The sequence below is a fragment of the Enoplosus armatus genome, chromosome 23, assembly GCF_043641665.1.
Source record: "Enoplosus armatus isolate fEnoArm2 chromosome 23, fEnoArm2.hap1, whole genome shotgun sequence".
NCBI classification, from domain to species: Eukaryota; Metazoa; Chordata; class Actinopteri; order Centrarchiformes; family Enoplosidae; genus Enoplosus; species Enoplosus armatus.
The window spans coordinates 1,687,149-1,708,869 of NC_092202.1; the positions used below are offsets into that span (position 1 = coordinate 1,687,149).

Genomic DNA, 21,721 nt, shown 5'->3' on the forward strand with positions numbered 1-21,721 from the left:
GGAGAAAGGTTTCGGGTTCTGACAGTATCTCTTTTGTTGTGTTCGTAGTCTGTAGTTTGAGTAGGATACCACTGGATTTGCGACCGGGTTACGTGATCTCCAGACGACTCCTGAGACTACTTCTGCTATCTTTTTGCTGGTATTACACCTGGGTTACGGTTGTCTTCATACTGGTTCATCAGGCCAACTGGACGACAAAGCATTTTAGAGGTCTGCATGGTGAATGTCATAGGGATTATAGCTTGGTTTTGACAGTCTAAAACGAAAAGTTATCAGCTACTGGGTCTACAAGCTCACAAGCACATCTTCTCGAGACTACACAGTAAGTTCTTAAAAGTAGAACTGCTTGTCAGGATAAGAGTCCCTGTTTATAGCTGTTGGAAGATGAATCTTAAGTAGCACGGACTCTGTTGAACGCTACTGGACCAGTATTCACCATGTCTTTGAGTAAGACCCTCGAGCTGGAGCACTTCGACGAACGCGACAAGGTTCGCCGGGGACGCTCCACCCGCACCAAGAGAGATGATTCCACCAGCAGCACTGGCGGCGGGGGGTCTGGCCCCAGCTCCCGGGGCAGCAGCCTGGTCCCTAGCCCTGCCCACAGCGCCAACTGCAGCTACTACCGCACCCGAACACTGCAGGCGCTCACCTCTGAGAAACGGGCCAAAAAGGTCCGGTTCTATCGCAATGGAGACCGGTACTTCAAGGGTCTGGTCTACGCTGTTTCCAGTGACCGGTTCCGCTCCTACGATGCACTGCTAATGGAGCTGACACGCTCATTGTCGGATAACCTGCATCTACCACAAGGGGTGCGCGCGATCTACACCATAGATGGCAGCAAGAAGATCACCAGTATGGACGAGCTGGTGGAAGGTAAGACTCACAACTTCCTCTTTACTCTGCCTTGGCCGTAACCACAACTGTCTTTTTAGAGATTAAACTAACGGGATATACTTGTTTAGGATTTTTTTTTTTTACCTTTGGACAGAACCAGGCTAGCTGTTTCCCCCTGTTTTCAGACTTTATGCTAAGCTAAGCTGACCGCCTGCCGGCTCTAGCTTCATGTTTTGCATACAGATTTGGGAGTGGTAACGTATTTCTCAACATGTCAAACTTTTCCTGGTCAGAACATTGTAGAGGAAATATACGTTCTGATACAAAATGTGTGCGCAACATTCGTTCTCTGATGGAATATCGCCCCCTGCTGACCAATTTTCATAGGAATGTCTTGACCCGGTCATTAGGAACGAGATAAAAACAGATCCTGGCTTTCTTTAATGGATTTCTATTGGCTACAAAAAGTCTGATTCATTTCTGATGTCTTTATTGTAACCAGTTGGACCAACTTTGACCATTTTGTTTAATTTAGATAGTCGTATTGTTTCCTAACATATAGTGTTGTGCGGCGAGTGAGTATACCAAAAAACAAAACAGGGAGAAAAACTTGGATTGGGATACGTCTGGTGGGTAGTTGTGGCAGGAAGTTCGTCTTTCAGCCGGGTGGCACAAAACATTTAAATAAATATATTTTGGTGGGAGGTTGTGTGGTACTTGTTTAAGTAAATCTGTTTTTATGACCAGAGATAACACCAAAGTTGTCTGGCGTTTTCTGTCTTTGCTGCCTACCAGACATCCGAGTTGTCTCTCATAGGAATAAATGGACTTCGGGAGTTCGTCAACTACCATCAAGTCGTAACTGTCCAGACTTCCTGTCACTCTCTCCATCCGTCAATCAATTGATCTTCCTCCTTAAACTTCCTCACTGTCTCCTTCCTCTTTGCTCTCTGTCTGTCTTTGTTACGCAAACACACTTGAATTATTTATTTCTGTGTACATCAACAGCAGCATAGTAAGTAGATAATCAATATAGAGACCATCAGGTACAGAGTTTGTTGACGTCACAATGAAAATAAAACAAATCTTACAAAATCTTACATCCACCATCCAATCAGACTTACATCTGATTGGGTTGCACTTAAAGTGATCCTGTCCAGGTTATGTCCTGACTGTAAGAGGAGGTATGATATGAGACTTAAAACAAGAAGACTTTTTAAAAACAGTGTGATTTAACGTCCATCCATATAAGGCCAGATATGAATGTATGTGCATATATAAGACATTTCTTCATAGTACAACGACTGTAAAGTCCGCTCGTCCTCTCTTGTCTAAAGTCATTTAGTCAGAAACAGAGCAGTGGCTGAGTAACATCACTTATCATCAATATTGATGTGTGACTGGTTGTAATGTTCTCCAATGAGCGTTCGAGTCAGGAAGCTGCTCAGCCAGAGATGTACTAAAAGACAGACGCGTCACTCTCGTCTCGGCACTTCGTGGAATTAATAAACTACAAACGGAGCAGACCGTGACGGCCTGCAAGAGGAAGGCAGGACTCTCGTCCTTCACGACTTCTCTGTGCATTCGAGCTGCAAAAGTAGAAAAACGATGGATGGAGGCCTGCAGCAGAGTGTTTGTTCGGCTGCTTTCCAACAACTGTAGAGATTTAACCAACTAATGTTAAAAGATTAGTGTGACTATCAAACCTTAAAGTGTTTTGGAGTTTTCAAAGAAATCCAGATTTCCTAGTTGTAATTATGATTTTGATGTTTGAGTGGTATTTACAAGTCAGTCTAACTCCCATATGACATGAATGCAGCATTACAAAAACACACGAACTGAGCAACTGACGGGAAGTGATGCCACTCTATACTGGCGTTTAAACTTGGGCCACATCCTGAGAAGGTTGATGTTACAAAGGGCTTCAAATGTCTTGTTTCGTCCGTGCAACAGTCCAAAACCCAAAGATAATTAATTCACAGTGATATAAAACAGACAGACATTTGAGAAGCTGGAATCCTGATTTTCTTTCGGCATTTTTGCTTAATAAAGTGAATTTTCTGCTCGGTTGTCTCTGTGAAAGTGTTCCTATCTGTCCCGTCACGGCCTTCAGCAGGATTTGAACCTGTGACCACAGCCCATGTTGGTGCTGTGGTGTTTAATCAGTCGGGTATTTGAATAAAAACCCAGCGCAGTCCTGTCCAGCTGGTTTGAATAGCAAAGTGAAAGTCATCACGTGGAGAGACAAGGTCACACACACACACACACACACACACACACACACACACACACACATTACCTGGCAAAGTGTGTGTGTGTGTGTGTGTGTGTGTGTGTGTGTGTGTGTGAGAACGTGTAATGGGGATGAAAGAGGGAGAAAAAGGTGTGTTTTTGAGGGTTACAGAGGCTGACAAGTTTGTGTGTGTTGGAAAGATAGCGAGCTCCGCCGCGAGATATAGACAGAGGGATAGAAAGACTAGGAGAGAGAGAAGGTGAGACATTTTTAACCATATAAGGTAAAACAGGAGAGTGACTGTGGGCTACTGAACATGTGACGGGCTGCTGGAGAGATTTAACGTGATTTATAATATTAATATTAAACATTTAACTTATTAAAGCTAGATTTAAGATGTTAGCCTCATTTCCCACTCTCATTCATTCCCGTTCAATTGACCGTTAGCTAACCCCCCCCCCCCCCCCTCTTTAGGATTTCTCCGCATGCTAAAGCAGCGTGTAGTGAGGCTGTTAGCCGGAGAAACACCGTACATGTAGAGAGAGTTTAGAGGGTCTTTATAAAACCAGAACAAACAATGTGTTTATCTGCTCTAATATAAGCTACAAAGGTTAGCATGTCTGGCAAACTAGCTTACTACCTACAGTAGTTAGAAGCGCTACTTCCAAGGCTAAGTAGCACATCATTAGCTAGCTATATTCCGCCGTGGATTTACAGGTTATGCTAGAAAAATGAGCTGTTAGCGACAACCACATCCACTACTGGATGTTATTAGAGTTTAGGCTAACGTTAGCAGCTCTAGGGAAGTTTAGCCTTCAGTAACACCAGCTAACGTTACCCGAGATAGCATTATGTTTGTCTAACTCATCCTTAAAAAAGCCTAGGATTTCTCCGCATGCTAAAGCAGCGTGTAGTGAGGCTGTTAGCCGGAGAAACAAGAAAGAGTTTAGAGGGTCTTTATAAAACCAGAACAAACGATGTGTTTATCTGCTCTAATATAAGCTACAAAGGTTAGCATGTTCTGCTTATAATACCAGGACTAACCAGCTCTACACTGCGGTTTATTTATCTCCGTGTAGATCATCATCTGGTGAGGATGCTGACTGACACGTTGCTCAGGTTTCCACCTCACGTTACCAGCAGTGTTCAGCTTAGAGAGAGAGAGACAGGAGTGAATCTGACATCTGCTGTCGCCTTCACTTCATCCACTGTCCACACACACACACACACACACACACACACACACACACACACACACACACACACACACGGGTTGTATTACTACAGTTGCCCATTAACAACCTCCGACCCCGAACTCACCTCTTATAAAATAATGGAGCCATATTTACGACAAAAACCAACAGCTACACATTTCCCAAACACTTTTAAATTGATTTCCTTTGTTCAAGGCAGCCATTAGTTCATTAGTTCAGTGCACCATGAAAATGAACAGAAACGTGATACTTATTATGTTTGTCTCAATTTCTTCTTTTCCTCTGGTGATGCAGGAGGGAGGGTCCAATTTAAAAAGACTTGTTGTTGGTGTGTTTAATGACACTCCAACGTCTCGATTTTAAATTCAGTGGCCAAAAATGTCATTTTTTGAACTTTGAATTCATTACTGACTGTATGTTGGGAAACCAAATCAAAAGGAATATGTGAAAGGATTTCAATCATGTGATCTAACTCTTCTTCTTCTTCCCCGCCCTCTCTCTGCTCAGGTGAGTGCTACGTTTGTGCCTCCAACGAGCCTTACCGAAAGGTGGACTACACCAAGATCGCCATCCCCAGCTGGAAGCCAGGTGCCGGTGCCGGGACAGGCTCTTCGCCTGCGACTTGGCCCTCCACGGCGTCCGCGGGGGTGTCGGCGAGCACCGTCGCCGTCTCCAAAGAACGCCCTGAATCTCGCGAGGGCAGGGAGAGCAAAGACTTCATCAAGCCGAAGCTGGTGACGGTGATCCGCAGCGGCGTGAAGCCTCGCAAGGCGGTGAGGATCCTGCTGAACAAGAAGACGGCTCACTCCTTCGAACAAGTGCTGGCCGACATCACGGAGGCCATCAAGCTGGACTCCGGGGCCGTGAAGAGGCTGTACACGCTGGATGGGAAACAGGTGAGATGATGTTTGCTTTTCTTTACATCAGACATTCAGACATGAACCACACGACTAAACCCCCACAGGAGCAGGAAACAGACCAGGATGCAGAACGTTCACTTTTGCTCGTTAAAGGCGAATTCTCTGAGGAGAAATGCATCCTGGGAGATGTAGGACCAGTCAAGTTAAGTAGGTCTTGGCGATAATTATTGTTTATCGCTGGAATCTTTTCATGATGTGATCAAATTGTGGTATTGTTTTATACATGTTGTCATTCAAATGAATGATTTCAAGCAAATTGGGGTTTTTGGGGGGAATTTTATGCTTTTATTTTATTTATTAGAGAGATGACAAGAGATAGTGGAACAACATGCTGTAAAAGTCCCTGGCTTTGAATTGATTTTAAAAGCGAATGAGTTATTGGAGTTTTACTTGTGTGAAGCAACAATTTGGTTATTTATAGCACCATATATTGATATATGAAGAATATTCTTCTGCTTATTGTGAGTTCAGCCCTGAACTGTGGCAGAATCAGTGAAATCAAATTACAGCACTTCATTAGAAAATAACTGCTGGAATGTGTCGAACAGGATCGTCTGCGCATGAAATAAGACGTCTTTTAAGGTGTCATTTTCCACTTAAAGTGTTCGGCTGCTGAGTTCAGTCTCTTTGAAGCTTAATATCTGGTGCTTTTAGCTAAATGTGGCGTCTGTTTAAAGCCCTGGAACTGCGACAGTCAGCTGAAGTACATTTTTTCCATCGTCTTGTTGAACAGACTGTGAATATGCTCTCATCCTCTCTCAAACTCTTTTGTGCACTCATATTGAGTTAAGGATTGTGGATTTAAACGTGTCCCGCGTTCACTGGCGGGGCTATTTTTAACACACACACACACACACACACACACACACACACACACACACACACACACACACACACACACTCTTTGAAGTTACAGATAAGAGTTGTTGGCTGTGACACAATGACAGTGGAGAGCTGAAGAAAAGCAGAGACAGCAGCGAGACAACCCAATGCTGCAGCCATCGGCTTTGACAAAATAAAAGCAATGTGAACATACGCTGCCTTCAAAATAAAAGCATCCATTACATTACAACTCTTTAGCTTTCTTATTTTATTTACTGTATTTGATCAATTTAACTTTTTTCTTTGCAATTTTTATACTTGATTGCTTTCGTGCCACTAAAATAAAGAATACAAACTATTTAAAAGAACCATCAACATTGTGTCTTTATATATTTAGTTTATATATTCGTGTAGGTGTACAAACAAAGTGACTGTATGTAGTTTCTCTGTGTTTCTCTTTGAACACACACAGCAACACTAATGTGTGTCAAATTAGTAGAATCCACACGGTAACACTGAAAGAGTTCAGAAGAGAAGTGCTCATCATCCTTCTTCTTCTTCTTCTTGTCTTTCTACAGTTGACTCAAAAAGCACTTGAAGTTCAAGTCCAAGTTTTTAATCCATATTGCCAACTTGAACAATTTCACAGAAGCTTAAATTGACTTTATGAAAGATACGCGTTCGTACCGTCATAATCTGCTGGTTTTATGATAATAAAACAAATATTTTTGAGTTTTGGACAACAATTAATTGAGAAACTAATTGGTTGATTAATCAATGATGAAATTAATCATTAGTTTATTTATTAACCAACTTTGATTTAGTTACCTTTTTTTTAACCTAAGAAGTTAAACCCAACCCTCAACCCATGAAGCGATGATGTATCATAAACAGTCGGCTGGTTAATAATAATATTAAGTTGTTATTTTTCGGATTACTCCTAATTAAGGCTTTTATTTTGAAGGCGGTGTGTCACAACGAAGGCTTTTATTTTGTCTGCCTCAGACGACATCACTCTTTTCAGACACTGAATGAAACAAGGCGAGAGAGTGAGTGTGAGTGTGTGTGTGTGTGTGTGTGTCTCCTCTCTTCGTCCTTTCAGTTTGTGCAGCCACTTCAAGCAGCGGGACAGAAACCCCATCACACACACACACACACACACACGCACGCACACACTGCAGTGTGGTCACCATGGTAACTAGCCATCTCCACACACACACATTTTGCAGTTCCGGAGGCGTTTAGTAAAAAGTAAAACGGGGGGAAACGATGGGGCAGAGGAGGAGTGGGAGGTAAAACAGAGGACAAAGGGAGGGAGGAAAGGAGAGGAGGAGGAGGAGGAGGAGGAGGAAATAAGGAAAGAGATGGAAGAAAAGAAGATGTAGAGGAGAGAGATTGTGGGAAGAAGGTGTCAAGTTATTGTGTAAAAACACAATGAAACACGAGTGTGTGTTGCAGCTTTTCTTCAACTGCATCATTTAAATTCCTCGATAGTACAAGTAGTAGTACTCTCTCTCTATTACAGAAATACTTTTGGGAAATATACTTATTTAGATGAGAAGATCAATACCATTCTCAGTTACAGCATTAGCTTAGCATTAAGACCGGAAACAAAGGGGAAACAGCTAGCCTGGCTTTGTCTAAAGGTAATGAAATCTGCCTACCAGCACCTCTAAAGCTAGCTCACTAATTAACACGTTATTTCTAAAACTGAAGTGTAAAACAACACATTTACTTTACATTTACGTCAACTCTGAGCAGTAACTTCCTGGAATCTTCGCTGGTTGCCAGGCAACACCCGGATACGCCAACATTCCATTCCATTCCAATGCAACAAGCTGTTAGCAAGCTAGCTAGCTCTGGGAGGGGTTTTGTCCCTCCCCAGTAACTCTTTATTGAATGAAATGAACAAAATGCCAGGGGGAAGTAAACGGGCCCAGTACTGAGAAATTAGGAGGAAGCTGGGAGAGCTATTGTGGCTGGCAAGCGCTAGCATGTTAGCGGTTAGCTCACAGCTATAGTAGTTCACACATTCTCCAGTGGTGGAACATAACTAAGCACATTTATTCAAGGTACTTATATCATACTAATATTCTAATAACTACTAGTATTTTTTACTCCACTACGTTTATTTTACAGCTATATTTACTAGTTACTTCACAGATTAAGATTTTACATAATAAACATACGATGAGCTTTCAAAGTACAATGCATTGTTATGTATTTAAGCAGTGGTTCTTTTTGGCTGAAACAGTATCTGGTTGTCTCTGATATCTATGAGTTGTTCCACCTAAAAGACATTTAGCCTCCAAACGTCTCACACGGTTTCATTTAAATAAATGTTTGAGGCCCACAGAGGTAAAACTTACTTTTACTTTTAGCTGATAAGACTTCTGTATTTTTATCTAAGTAGGATTTTAAATGCAGGGCTGAAGTGGATTATTTCTACCTTGTTGTTTCAGTACTTTTACTTCAGTAAAGGCTCTGAATACTTTTCTGATGTGACTCAACTGTTTCTCTCTCTGTTTAATCCGTCCTCTGTTGATCCTTCTTCTCTTCACCTGTTTGTCTCCCACATTTTGTTGACTCCCCCCTCTTGTCTCCCTGTCTGTCTCTCTCTAAATCTGGGACATGTAGTTGAACCGTTTGTATTTAATCCTTAGACAGTTCTTAGAAAGCACAGTGTGTGTTTGTTTGTGTGTGTGTGTCTATTGAAGCGCTGCCAGCAGCAAACGTTATTAGAATATTCCCAGCTGTCGTCTGCTTTGTCTCTCACACACACACACACACACACACACACACACACACACACACACACACACACACCCGTACATCAGTGCAGTGTTTTTTCTGACGTTTGATGAATCAATGTGTGTGTGTGTGTGTGTGTGTGTGTGTGCAGCTGACCTGTCTGCAGGACTTCTTCGGGGATGACGATGTGTTCATGGCCTGTGGGCCGGAGAAGTTTCGCTACGCTCAGGACGACTTTGTGCTCACACACACCAGCAAAACACCGGCTTTTGTTAACGGTGAGACACACACACACATTTTAATACCTTTATTTACTGAACTTGACTGAATTTTTCCTCTTATTTATTACACATGATGGATGCAGTACTCTTTGTAACTTTGAGATATATCTGTGTCCATTTTGACTCTGATGAATACAGAAGATAAAAGTTACTCGTCAATATTTGTTTGGTCTCAGATTTGACAAAATGGTGGATGTAAGAATGTCAGTTAAACTCTGTCAGTAGTGTTTGCGGAATACCATTGTAGAAAATACTGCATAATAATACTGAATACTCTCTCTCTCTCTCCAGAGTGCAGAGCTAAGGTATCTCGCTCTACCGCCCCTCTGAAAAGTACAACTCCCAAGACTCCTAGCGGCTCCAGCCTCTCCTCCTCTAAGACTCCTCCCAAAGGCCCGTCCAGAACAAAGTCTCCTGGCCCAGGTGTGAACCGATGGGAAACCACCCTAAAACAAACTGATAACAGCCTATATTTGTTTATACTTTAGCGCGATTAAAAATATGCCGAATTAGCCTTTAGCAGTCCCTGTTTGCAGTGTACCCATTGATGTACAGACGACTATCACTGGATTACTCTGACACAGAAGACAACCTAAAAACATGATTATTCTCAGGCAAGTTCTGGAGGTAGAAGGAGCATCTTTTTTCTATGATTTCTGAGCAGATATATAGACTTTTATTCACGACGGACGTTAGAGGTACTGATGTCCTCGGAAAGTGTAAGTCACACTGAATCAAAACATATTTCTATAACGTTTGTGTGTTCACATTTGACTGAGTTATGATTCTGAGAAGGAGTGCGACTTTTGCTGCAATTGCGCAGGTTTTAAGGTACCTTAATTGCCTCCATGAGCTGTGTGTTAGCAGTTGGAGCAGCGGCCTCAGTATCTTCTCCTTACGTCTCGTCACCCTAAAATGCTCTCCAGGTATGATTATCAGATTATTTTGACCAACCAGGTGGCTCCTTTCTCTTGTGTGTAGCCAATGAGGCCTCAGGATCGCAGTCAGCTGGGAAGTCGTCCAGGTCCAGCCCGTCCCCCACCAGCCCTGGGACACGGCGCAGCCTCAAGGTCAGATTGAAACTATTCAGATGTAGTGGTAAAACAAAGGTCAATGTTTCCATCTCTATCTCAAAATACACAATTCATATGAAAAAAGTCATGTTTTTTTTTTACTGTACATCAACATGTGGAATAAAACAAAAGTGAATACATCTTGAATCAGGAACTCTTTCTCTTTCACAGTTCACACATTTCTTTCAAAACAAGACTAAATCTTGGTTCTCGTTTTCCTCTCTAGATGTCTCGTCGAGCTTCTTCCACAGATGTAAACGGAGAAGCCGAGCAGCCGGATGACACCACGGCCGAAGGTGTGTGCGCGCTTATGTTTTGATGTTTACAGTTAATATGTGTCTCTGTGCGTATCAAGGCCTGAAATCAACGGGATACAACATGCACTGACCCTGAACGTCCCTCTTGTTGAGATCGTCAGAAATGTCCTGAAAGCTGGTGTTAAAGTTTAGGATCATTGATTCAGGATCTCTAACTACGAGACATTTTAAAGCTATAAATGGAAAGTTTAGGCTCAGTTACATTCCACCTGCCTTGGGATGAGGGCATTTTAAACTTTAGTGCAACAGTAGTAGCAGTGAAATGCAACATACACATTAATGCAGCTACATCCGATATTATAGAAACACTGACGGAGAACATTTTACTGCAACATGAGGACTTTTACTGCTGATACTAAGTACACCTTGCTGGTAATAATTAGATACTTTTACTTACGTATTTTATGGTGGAATGCAAGACTTTTACTTGTAGTACACACATGAGTATTTTGACAGAGTGGTATTAGTACTTATACTTAAGAAAAGGATCTGAATACTTCTTCCACCACTGGCTCAAGTTAGAATCAACCTTTACAGAAAAGTTTTGACTTAATGGACATTTTTAAAGCCAACTTTTTGATAAAAGAGCTGCGTCGTGCAACTTTTTAAAAATATCTCTATGACACAGTAGTTCAGAGTGTTAAAGCCTCCAAACTTTCAAGTAGCTGCCTGAGTATCCAAGAGAATTTTTAAAAACAGCATCAGCTTGAAAGCCTCGAGCCTCCTGCACCCCGAGTGTTGGAAAGTCAACACACTGACTCAAGATCAAAAGTGTGAAAACGTGACAGGAAACTTTTGACTTTCTGGGTTCAAGAGTGAACTTTCAAAGCCGACATCTTAATGAAAGCTGTCACAACTGTGACGCTCACGGAGCTGCTTGGTTACGTACGTTAGAGGTCAAGAGCTCAAACTCATAAAATCTAAAAGTCAAGACTTCTTCCCTCCGCAGTGAACGGGAATCGGTCGGTTTCTTCCTCCATCATCAACGAGAAGTACCAAGTCGGAAAAGTGATCGGAGATGGAAACTTCGCCGTGGTGAAAGAGTGCGTGGAGCGGTAAGAAGCATCGGAACTACAATTTATAATGAAATAATGAAAGCGGCAATTAGAAAAAAAGTAACTTCAAATACCTCTTTTTTGGTTTTTAACACTACAATTTCAACAACGGTATTATGTGTAGAGAAGAGGTGTAACAAAGCCTATTCATACTGTGCTGTTTAATGCAAAGGTCAAAGGTCAGCTTCACATTATACAACACAGGATTGCACAATGAAATTCAGAAAATGTACAAACAAATATTTTAAACTGGAAAAGAATAAAAGAAAAATTATATAAAAGTAGCAAGAAATAAAAAGGAAAACGGCAAGGACTCGAGGTTTACGGCAGAAATTAATAAATGTAGCTAACTATTAATATTCATAAAAAATAAATAATAATGAAATGTAAAACTGTCTGAAAGTGATCCATTTTAACTGAACCAGTTTGAATCCACATCATGACCTCCTGATCCAGTTCAGTCCACTTTCATGTGTTTAAAATCTAATTAGTTTATTCTGTAAATCAGTTTTTAGTGTTTTTGTTTGTTGAATATTTCATCATTAAATCTGATCTCTATGTTTTCCTACCAAATAATAACATGTTAACTCCAGTCATTATTTGGGTATTGAGCCATTAGCCACTGATAATCATTACAATCATTTAAGTCATTAATCATTTGCTGCTTCTCTCTTTTGGGGGTTTGGACTTTTGATCAGACGAAACAAAACATTTGAAGCAGTCACATACAATTCTCTGACATATTAACTAAATGGCCCGTTTAAAAAATAATTGATTAATTAATAACAAAAACAATTAAGTTGCAGCTCTAGTTACTGTCATGAAAATTCGAGATTGACGCGTCGCTGTTCAAGTTTCTGTTGTGTTTTGATTGACAGGTCGACGGGACAGGAGTACGCTCTGAAGATCATTGATAAAGCTCGCTGCTGTGGGAAGGTAACACTCTTTATTAATCATTATTATAGAGTTCATTCTCCTGTATTACATACTATTTATGTATTTACGAACGTTAGCTCGTGTGGCTAACGTTAGCTACGTCGCAGGTTGCTTCAGTGTCCCACAGATATAAACACACTCTGCAGTAGTTCTGAAGCTGTCTTTCAAACATTTCACAGATGTTCATGAAGAACAAGGATAAGTTGAATCAAGTGCAGAGCGCTGTGTGTAGTTCAGGGGGGCTGGGAGATCGGAGAATCTTTAAGCCTCAGCAGCTACTGAAGCAACAATGTGAACCTCGCTGATAGCTCGCGGCCATTTTGTGCAAGTTTTGAGGGTTGTTTTAGGTTTCTGTAGGTTTCTATAAATACGTATTTTTCTTGAGGTAATATTCTGTGTGTGTGTGTGTGTGTGTGTGTGTTAACAGGAGCATCTGATAGAAAATGAAGTGGCGGTGCTGCGGAGGGTCCGACATCCCAGCATCATCCAGTTAATCGAGGTGGATGAAACGCCCAGTCAGCTGTTCCTGGTCATGGAGCTCGTCAAGGTGCCTCATCTTCTTCTTCTTCTTCTTCTGCAGCTAAGAGTACGGGGAAATATTTAACGTGTGTTTTCATGCCTCGGCCTCCTTCAGGGCGGCGACCTGTTTGACGCCATCACCTCCTGCACAAAGTACAGCGAGCGTGACGCCAGCGCCATGGTGTTCAACCTGGCCGGGGCCATCAAGTACCTGCACCGCATGAACATCGTCCACCGAGACATCAAACCAGAGAACCTGCTGGTACACACACACACACACACACCAGACAAAACAGAAGAAATATAAAATAAAAGCACCTCAGTTGGGAGTTGGGCTTTTATTTTGGCAGGTTCCTGTATTCTGTGAAACAATTCAAACAAACTGTGCTACACAAGCAAAGCCTATCTGACACTGTTGGACGTACAAAATGTGTATATTAGTATTTGTTTAGGGTAGTAACTTTACTCTGTGTGTACTTGCACGCAAATACTTTGAAGTATCTGAAAGTATTTGTCGTAGGTGGATGAATACCAACTATAACTGTGACACTGAAAGAATAGTTCGACATTTTGGGAAAGACGCTTTCTGGCTGAGAGTTCGATGAGACGACTGATGCCATTCTCATGTCTGTGTGGTAAATAAAAAGCTACAGCCAGCAGCCGGTTAGCTTAGCTTAGCATAAAGACTGGAAACAGGGGGAAACGGCTAGCCTGGCTCTGTCTGAAGGTAACAAAATTCACCTGTGAGCACCTCTAAAGCTCACTGATTCACATGTTGTAAATCTGTACAAACTGAAGTGTTTTACGTAGGGTCATGTGCGGGACTATTTCCTGGCTCCGAGTTGCTGCTCTGGGCCAAGAAGTAGTCTCGCACATTTGTTGTTGCTTAACTTGCGTCTGTGTGTGTACTGTGTGTATTCTGTGTGTATTATGGGAGGATTTGAAGTGTTTGCGTCTGTGTACTTGAGGTGTGTGAGTATCCAGACGGCACCAAGTCACTGAAGCTGGGAGACTTTGGTTTGGCGACGGTGGTGGAGGGACCGCTGTACACCGTCTGCGGCACGCCAACCTACGTTGCCCCGGAGATCATCGCTGAGACCGGGTGAGAGAAGAAGAGTGAAAACCAGTTTCTGGGTAGAGAAGGACTGAACTGGTACTTATATTAAACTGGTGTGTGTGTGTGTGTGTGTGTGTGTGTGTTTAGCTATGGTCTGAAGGTGGATATCTGGGCGGCGGGTGTGATCACCTACATCCTGCTGTGTGGATTCCCTCCATTTAGAAGGTCAGTGTAAACAACATTTTCCATCTCCATATTTAGTCATTTTGCTCCTTCATAACACGTCCCTCCTCTTCCTCTCCTCAGTGAGAATAACATCCAGGAGGAGTTGTTTGATCAGATCCTCAGAGGGAAGCTGGAGTTTCCGTCTCCAGACTGGGACACCATCAGCCTGCCGGCCAAGGTACCGCTCACTCATACTGACAGGAAATGTGTCGTCAGGTGAGGCGTTCACGTGCTAGGTGGGAAAGTCAGACATCAAGGTCTTCCTGTCGACTCTAAACAAACTATAGACAGTTCAATGAAGTTTATTTAAACTGGTTAAATTGGTTAGTCTGGTTGACTAAAGGCTGGGTTTGACTCTTGATTACTAAGTGAGTTGTGTTGTCACCTGATGTGTGGTCAGATTGTTTGTTTACTTATTTAAATCATAATTTTGTCTTTCATTAATAATTAAATCAAAACATCTCATAAGTGTTTCCAACATTCAACAGCTTCAGCAGCTGAATCTAAATGCGTCTTTTTGCAGCATGAATTCAGGCTGCTAACAGTCACATGACCTGTTCCTCAGATGCTGATTAGTCAGATGCTGCAGGTGAATGTGGACACTCGTTTCACCGCCGAGGAGGTCCTGTCACACGCCTGGGTGACTGTAAGAGCACACACACACACACACACACACACACACACACACACACTCTCTGTTTTATCACTGGTTTTTTGGAAATTTGAATACACATTAAATTACAGGTTAACTCCGAGTACTCACTCTGTGCTTGTGTTAACTTTCAAACTAAAACTTGTTATTGGTGTGTGTGTGTGTGTGTGTTCAGGATGAGGCTCCCATAGACTCCAACACTGTGAGCAGCACTGAAGACCAGACCAGTGGAGACGCACTAGAACCAGAGCAGGAATCCCAGATTCTGGAAACCAAACAAGTTCCCTCACCTCTGGTCTAAAACACGTCCCCTTTCATCGACTGTAAACCAATCATAACACTGCTCGTTTGATCTACCCAAAATGTTTCCCCACCTCTGGTCTAGACTCGTCCTGGAAACCAGATGAGTTCCCTCAAATCTGGTCGAGAACTTGTCCTGTTTTCTTCCAATGAAAACTAAATGAGTTTCGTCGTCTCCAGTGTAGAACACATCCCGTTTGATCTTTTGGAAACCAAATGAGTTTTATCTTCTGGAAGCCAGACAAGTCCACCACCGTCTGGTTTAGGATAGGACCTGTTTTCACCAACTGGAAAACCAAATGAGTTCTCTCAAATCTGAACTAGAACACGTCACGTTTTATCTACTGGAAACCAAACAAGTTCCCTCACCACTGTTTTTGGACATGTTCCATTTCATCTTCTGGAAACTGAACAGAACATATCAAGTTGGTTCTACTGAATGTTTCCCCACTTCTGGCCTAGAACACCTCCCTGTTTAATCTACTGGAAACCAACCAGTTCTCTCAAATCTGGTCTGGAGTCCATCCTGTTTAATCTACTGGAAACCAACCAGTTCTCTCAAATCTGGTCTGGAGTCCATCCTGTTTAATCTACTGGAAACCAAATGAGTTCCCTCACCTCAATATACCAAAACAAACCCTGACCCTCTCTGGTCTAGAATATGTTCAGTTTAATCTACTGGAAACTGAACAAGTTCCCTCATCTCTGGCCTAGGACTTTTGTCTGTTTCATCCACTGAAAACCAAACGAGTTCCCTAAAATCTGGTCTGGAGCTTGCCCTGTTCTTCCAGTGAAAGCCAAATTAGTTTCCTCGCCTCCTCAGTCTAGAACACATTCCATTTAATGTACTGCAAAATAAACAAGTTCCTACATTTCTGGTCTACAATACGCCCCTTTTCTCATCTAGATACAGAACAAATTCCCTCACCTGTGGTCTAGAACATGTCCCCCTTTATCAACTGGAAACCAAACAAGTTCCTTTGCCTCTAGTCTAGAAACGTTTTGTTGCTTCTACTCGACACCAAATGAGTTTCCCTCTCCTTAAAGACGTTTTATCAACTGGAGACTGAACAGGTTTCCTCACCTTTAGTCTCGGACACATGCCATTTGCTCCACTGGAAACAAATCAAGTTCATTATTGTTGTTTCCAAAACTAACTGTCCTCACCTCTGGTCTAGACCAGTATTTAATCTACTGAAGACTTTCACAAGTCCCGTCTCTGCTGCTGTACTGCAAAGTATTTACATTCTCTTTGATGAGCTCCATTAAACGTTAGATGTCCATTTTGCTCTATAAGAGGAGTCCCATTTTGTTTTGGCTAGACACTAATGAAGTCGCCTCCCTGCTGCTTGAAGGACACACACCATATCAACACTGGGACACCATGAAGGTGCTATCGGGCACATCCTGTATAATCACACCCAGTGTCTCGTGGGACTGGACCCATTTCCTGAAAATGGCCCTTACCTCTGGTCTGAATGACACTCAGAGGCTCAAGGCAGAAGGCCTCAAACCACTTTCATAGGGATATAAGCAACTGCTTCATTAACAAACGTTGCTTCTGGTGTAGGGATTATTTTCTCTGTAGTCCCCGCCACTTGGCGACCAGGATGTCTTCCATTTATGCTGGGAAACGTCCCATTTCTCCTGCCTTTTACCCTCCAGCTCTCCTTCCGCTGACCTGAAGGACGTTTCTCATTACTTCTACTTGGTGCCCACCAACCCAAGGAGATGTTTGAGTACTGTGCCTGTTTACGCTGCTGATGAATTCCTCTTAATATCCTAAATCTCAGCCCTTTCTTCCATCGTTCCTACTCCCCAGACCCCAGCAGTTGTCATTGGCTGTGTAGATAGATGAGGCTCATTGTTTTCGGTTTTTGAAAGGGCTAGCTTAGCCTAAAGACTAAAGGAAACAGGGGGAAACAGCTAGCTTGGCTATGTCCAAAGTTAAAAAATCCACCTACCAGCACCTCTAAAGCTCACGTTATATTTCCTGTGTTTAACCTTTACACAAAAAGAAATGTTAAAACAGCAAATTGTGCTCTTATTCGCCAATAAATAGTTCCACGCAACTCTTCTTAAGACATGAAAAAGTGTCTTTACAACAATTTTGTGGACAGATTAAAGAAACGAGATAAAGTATGTTGATGAGTCACTTTAGAAGTGTTGGTAGGTATATTTTAACTTTGGAGGAAGCCAGGCTAGCTGTTTCCCCCCATTTTCAGTCTTTATGCTAAGCTAGGCTAATCACCTCCAGGCTCGGATCTTCTCACTTCTAGAACGTGAATAAGAATTTCCCAAAACGTTGAACCATCCTTTTAAACTTATGTTCATCCAGATTTTTAGCTCCCACACAAATGTTATTTCCACTTGAACCAGATTTTCAAACCCAAAACCCCTCAAATCAATAAGCCTTATCTACGTAGACTCTGTCCTCTTCCACTCCACTGAAGGACTCTTTCTATCACCCACCTCCCGTCCCTCACCTATTCCCCCGACTTCGTACTGTAACTCAAATTGACTGAGTGACTTCCAAACCTCACAATTTCACAATGTCAACAACCTTTCGAGGTTTCTACCTGCAGTATGACTGAGGTCAAGGGTTCCAGTCCAAAACCCAGAGCTCCCTGCCTCTCCTCCCGCCTGCAGTTAATGGAGGATGAAATATGTTGTATATACTGTAAATACCACTCTGTCTGTTGGTGTCTGTCTGTGTGAGTCAGTTGTGAAGTAGGGAAACAGTAGCTGTTTGAAAAAAATAAAAATACTACAATGAAAAGAAACAAACTCATCATAGACGTGACGCATCAGCACCCCGAAAAAACCTTGTTTTTCCTAAAGAGCCGACGTTTCTTCAATTAAAATCATTATTTTCCACATTTTGACATTTTAAAATGTAGTGGTGGAATGTAGCTAAGTACATTTACTCAGGTACTGTACTTAAGTACCAGTACTTTACTTTAATTGTCCCAATTAATGTCACTTTATACTCCACAACATTTCAGAGAGAAATATTGTACTTTTCACTGCGTTACATTCATCTGACAGCTACAGTTACTGGTTACTTTACAGGTTAAGGTTTTACACACAAGAGGACAAGTATTTTTACAGCGTGGTATTAGTACTTTTACTTAAGTAAAGGGTCTGAGTACTTCATCCACCACTGAAAAATCTCAATAGTTTCTCATTCAAATAAAAAAACAGGCAGAAAAACAAAGAGATTCAAGGTTTCTGAGGAGCTGACGAACTGTAATGAAAGAGTTCTTACCTTGAAGTCGAGTTCCGGACAGATCTGGTAGCAAATGTTGCCTAGCAACACGGGACTGGACAGTGATGGATCTCTTTCCTTATATGGTCATGTGTCTGTGAGATGTGACATAGTGGGCCATCTATCAATCGTATCGCTCCATCCACACATCCATCATGTTGTCTGTCGATGTTACTGGTTATAAGAACCACTGAGGATGAAGGAAAGGGTGTGTGTGTCTGTCTGTGTGTGTGTGTGTAAATAAGTGTGTGAGGGTTTTTGATTTCCACACTAATGTTTTAATTTAAAATCGTGGAAATGGAGGAAGTATGAGCTTCAGTGTGTGTGTGTTTAGTGTGAGTGTATCAAAGGAAGGGGTCACTTGAAAAGTGTCAGTCGTCATCTGGATAAACGTGTTGACCTGATGCAGTGTTATGACCTTTCCATGACCTTTGAACTTAGCACGACCTTTCCATGGCCTTGACCTTCGGCCGGAGCCACTGATGAAGGGTTTGGCTTGGATGTGCTGTTGAAGCAGACGACTGTGGGAACTTCTAAAACGCTTGAAGCTGTTTCGAAGGACTAAACGCATTCTGTCACTTTCACGCCAGAAGTAAAAAGCTAACGTTAGGCTATAAAGGAACTCCACCACGGTCGCATTACTTCAGCGTCACCACCAAGCTTCACTTTTAAAAGAATATAGATGGATATAGATATATAGACAGATATAGAGTGTAAACACAACGAGGCTGTAAAGGCAGACTAGTGAGTAGATGAGTTTCTGTGTTTAATGTCCGTGACAACCTCTGTAGTCTCATTTAGCCAGTTGTTAGCAAACAGCTTTTTAAAGACACGTAAAAGCTTCAAAGTTCGCGAGTGGGGTATCTGCTGACGTATTCTATGCTGTAGAACAAAACGTGAAACGATTCCTACACTTAAGCATTACATTCTTTCAGGGACAAAATAATCCTAAAAACTTAAATTGTTAGAAGTCTGGCCTCAGACAAGTGTATCTGTTTCATATTTTTGGTTATGAGGATCAGTGTTAAAACAAGTACTTTTTAAGAGGCTGAGGTGATCAGATTTTGTTGATATTGTGACCCATTGTGTAAATATTAATGGTGTGTTGTTACACCTCTACAGTGTTGAAAATCTGCATTTTTATAATGTAAGGAAGGGAAGGAACCATCGTGAAGTCGTCTCTGTGCTAACACTAATTATCATGATAACACTAATAATCATTTAGTTCCTCGCAGTTGAATTAACAAAAGTCAAACTCTTTGGATCAGTGGCTCTGCCTTCGACCTTCTATGCCTGCTATGAACCCAGTAGTCTTAATTCTTTTTTCTTTGCTTTAAACCAAACCGAAAGGAGCCTTCTGTCGACGCTGTTAGCGCTGCAGCCGCACCTGGGTCAACAAGCAGCTGAAATCTTTTGTTTGTGTGACGTTCGTGTTGATGTGTGGCGGCGGCTGTGACTCTTGACCGATCTCTGCCGTCTGACACTGATGTACAGTTTACTTCAAGCAGTACGAACGCGTTTTGGAAGAGAGGTTGAAGAAAGGATTCTTACTGTCGGCTGTAATGTTAAAGAACCATATTGGTGGTTTTGCATGTTTTAGCCCATCATGTAAACGTATTACTGCAGACCATTTTTTCTTTAAACTGGCTTTGGACATTTGTTTTGGTTCATTTCTTGCAAAAACGTTGTGGTCTCTGTCACTATAAGTCAATCAGTTGTATTCTACCAAAGTGCATTTTACAAACAAACTGTAGCGTCAGAAAATCTATTGAACCCGGCTTGCAAACGTATCACCATGTGACAGAAACTTGTGCAGTTTTTAGTTTCCTGCTCTGTGTTGTGCTGCATTCACTTCCCAGAAAACAGACTGATGTCCTCTTATCGTCCAGGTTGTCAGTGCTATTTTGGGACCACAGAATTTACCATCTGACCCTGTCTCTCTTTTATATAAACTCTGTTATTCAATTTATTGTGTTCAGGAATGAACAAAAGTCTACTGAAAAATACAGTCAGAATACGGTTTGATTCCCTCAAACTGTGACTTCACTGGGACTTGAGACTGAATGCAGCTTTTAGTCGGGCGGGTGGAGACCCAGTATGGCTGTAGTTAGGCCCTCTGTGTGTGTTTTTATCAAAAGCAGAGAGTGTGTGTGTGTGTGTGTGTGTGTGTGTGTGTCAATGTGTGTGATCATTTCACATCATGCCTCATTTTAGACAGGAACTGATTTTTTTATTAAGTGCAGTAGACAAGTTAGGATTTTGAACCAAACTGGGCTGGTTTTCCTACAAGGAATCTCTGCGTCTGAAGTTGATTTATGTTCAGTTCAATCAGCTAAAACATAATACAAGTTTGAGGATTCGTGCTGAATCTTTTAATTTCTCAAAGATTACAAAGGTTTTTGTTTCTGAAGACAATCTAATTTCTTGAACGACTAGACTGAACCGCTGAACCTGGTTGCTAAAAAACAGAAAAAGCCTTTGCAGCTCATTAGCTCGAACTTTCTCAAAGTTCTTTTTGGAAAATGAAGCAAAGATGCACTTTGAATATTTTAAAATCTAAATGAAAGGTCAGCTGTTAGACGTCTGAGAGTTTTTTTCTTTAGGAAAACTAGTCCTGGGTTGAAGTGCAAGGAGATGTGAGATTTTGAGGACATGTAGACATGTTTTAATGCTAACAATGATCTGTAATGTGATGTGTGTTGATATGAAACGTGTGTGTTTGTTGGGATCAGGGTGCAGCCATTTGGCGGAAAAGAGAAGCCCTGATTTGTTTCGAAAAACGATGAAAATAAATCAAGTGTGAAAATAAAACTGATGCAGTGGCGTCATGTTAACCTGTTGCGTCTGAGTTACTGATGTCTTCCTAACGTTCAGGCCGACTGTAAACATGTAAATGAGTCCTGTAAATGTTGAAACAGCTCAAGTTCCTCGAATGAAGCAAAGCCTGACAGGACAGGAGACTCGATGAAGAGCTCACTGACAGGGACTGATGTGGTTGTTTTACTGCCAAGACCAGAGTTCTTCATATGTTTCAAATAGAACTGGATCTAACCCAAACCCAAAAAGCACAAAGCTATTACCAAAAAACAAAGACCAACCTCAGCTGCTTGCACATGTAATTAGACATATCTACAGGCTTATCTCAGGTCATGGTAAGAGGTCGATATATCAACTGAATACCACGACTGTACACCTGTTAAAACAGCTGAACATGCAGCCAAAGCTCAAACCAACTGAACAAGTAAAGGAGGCTCAAACTGCTTT

The 21,721-nt window shown here is 41.8% G+C and overlaps 1 protein-coding gene across 1 annotated transcript; it reads left to right on the top strand.

Annotated features, from left to right (window-relative positions):
* Positions 1 to 437: 437 nt before the first annotated feature.
* Positions 438 to 15,190, top strand: LOC139305973 (serine/threonine-protein kinase DCLK2-like). The gene is made up of 15 exons (XM_070929925.1): positions 438 to 873; positions 4,789 to 5,177; positions 8,926 to 9,052; positions 9,347 to 9,478; positions 10,037 to 10,125; positions 10,355 to 10,424; positions 11,395 to 11,500; positions 12,379 to 12,436; positions 12,864 to 12,983; positions 13,071 to 13,217; positions 13,924 to 14,057; positions 14,160 to 14,237; positions 14,319 to 14,415; positions 14,803 to 14,883; positions 15,065 to 15,190. Exons 1-15 carry the CDS (start codon positions 438 to 440, stop codon positions 15,188 to 15,190), a joined length of 2,190 nt encoding a protein of 729 aa, XP_070786026.1.
* The last annotated feature ends 6,531 nt before the right edge of the window (positions 15,191 to 21,721 follow it).

Bases quoted from the DNA above. Each gene is read 5' to 3' on its own strand.
- LOC139305973 (XM_070929925.1), top strand. From the start codon at position 438: ATGTCTTTGAGTAAGACCCTCGAGCTGGAGCACTTCGACGAACGCGAC. The intron at 12,984-13,070 runs GTGCCTCATCTT...GGCCTCCTTCAG, and splicing joins TGGTCATGGAGCTCGTCAAG to GGCGGCGACCTGTTTGACGC. The intron at 13,218-13,923 runs GTACACACACAC...TGTGTACTTGAG, and splicing joins TCAAACCAGAGAACCTGCTG to GTGTGTGAGTATCCAGACGG.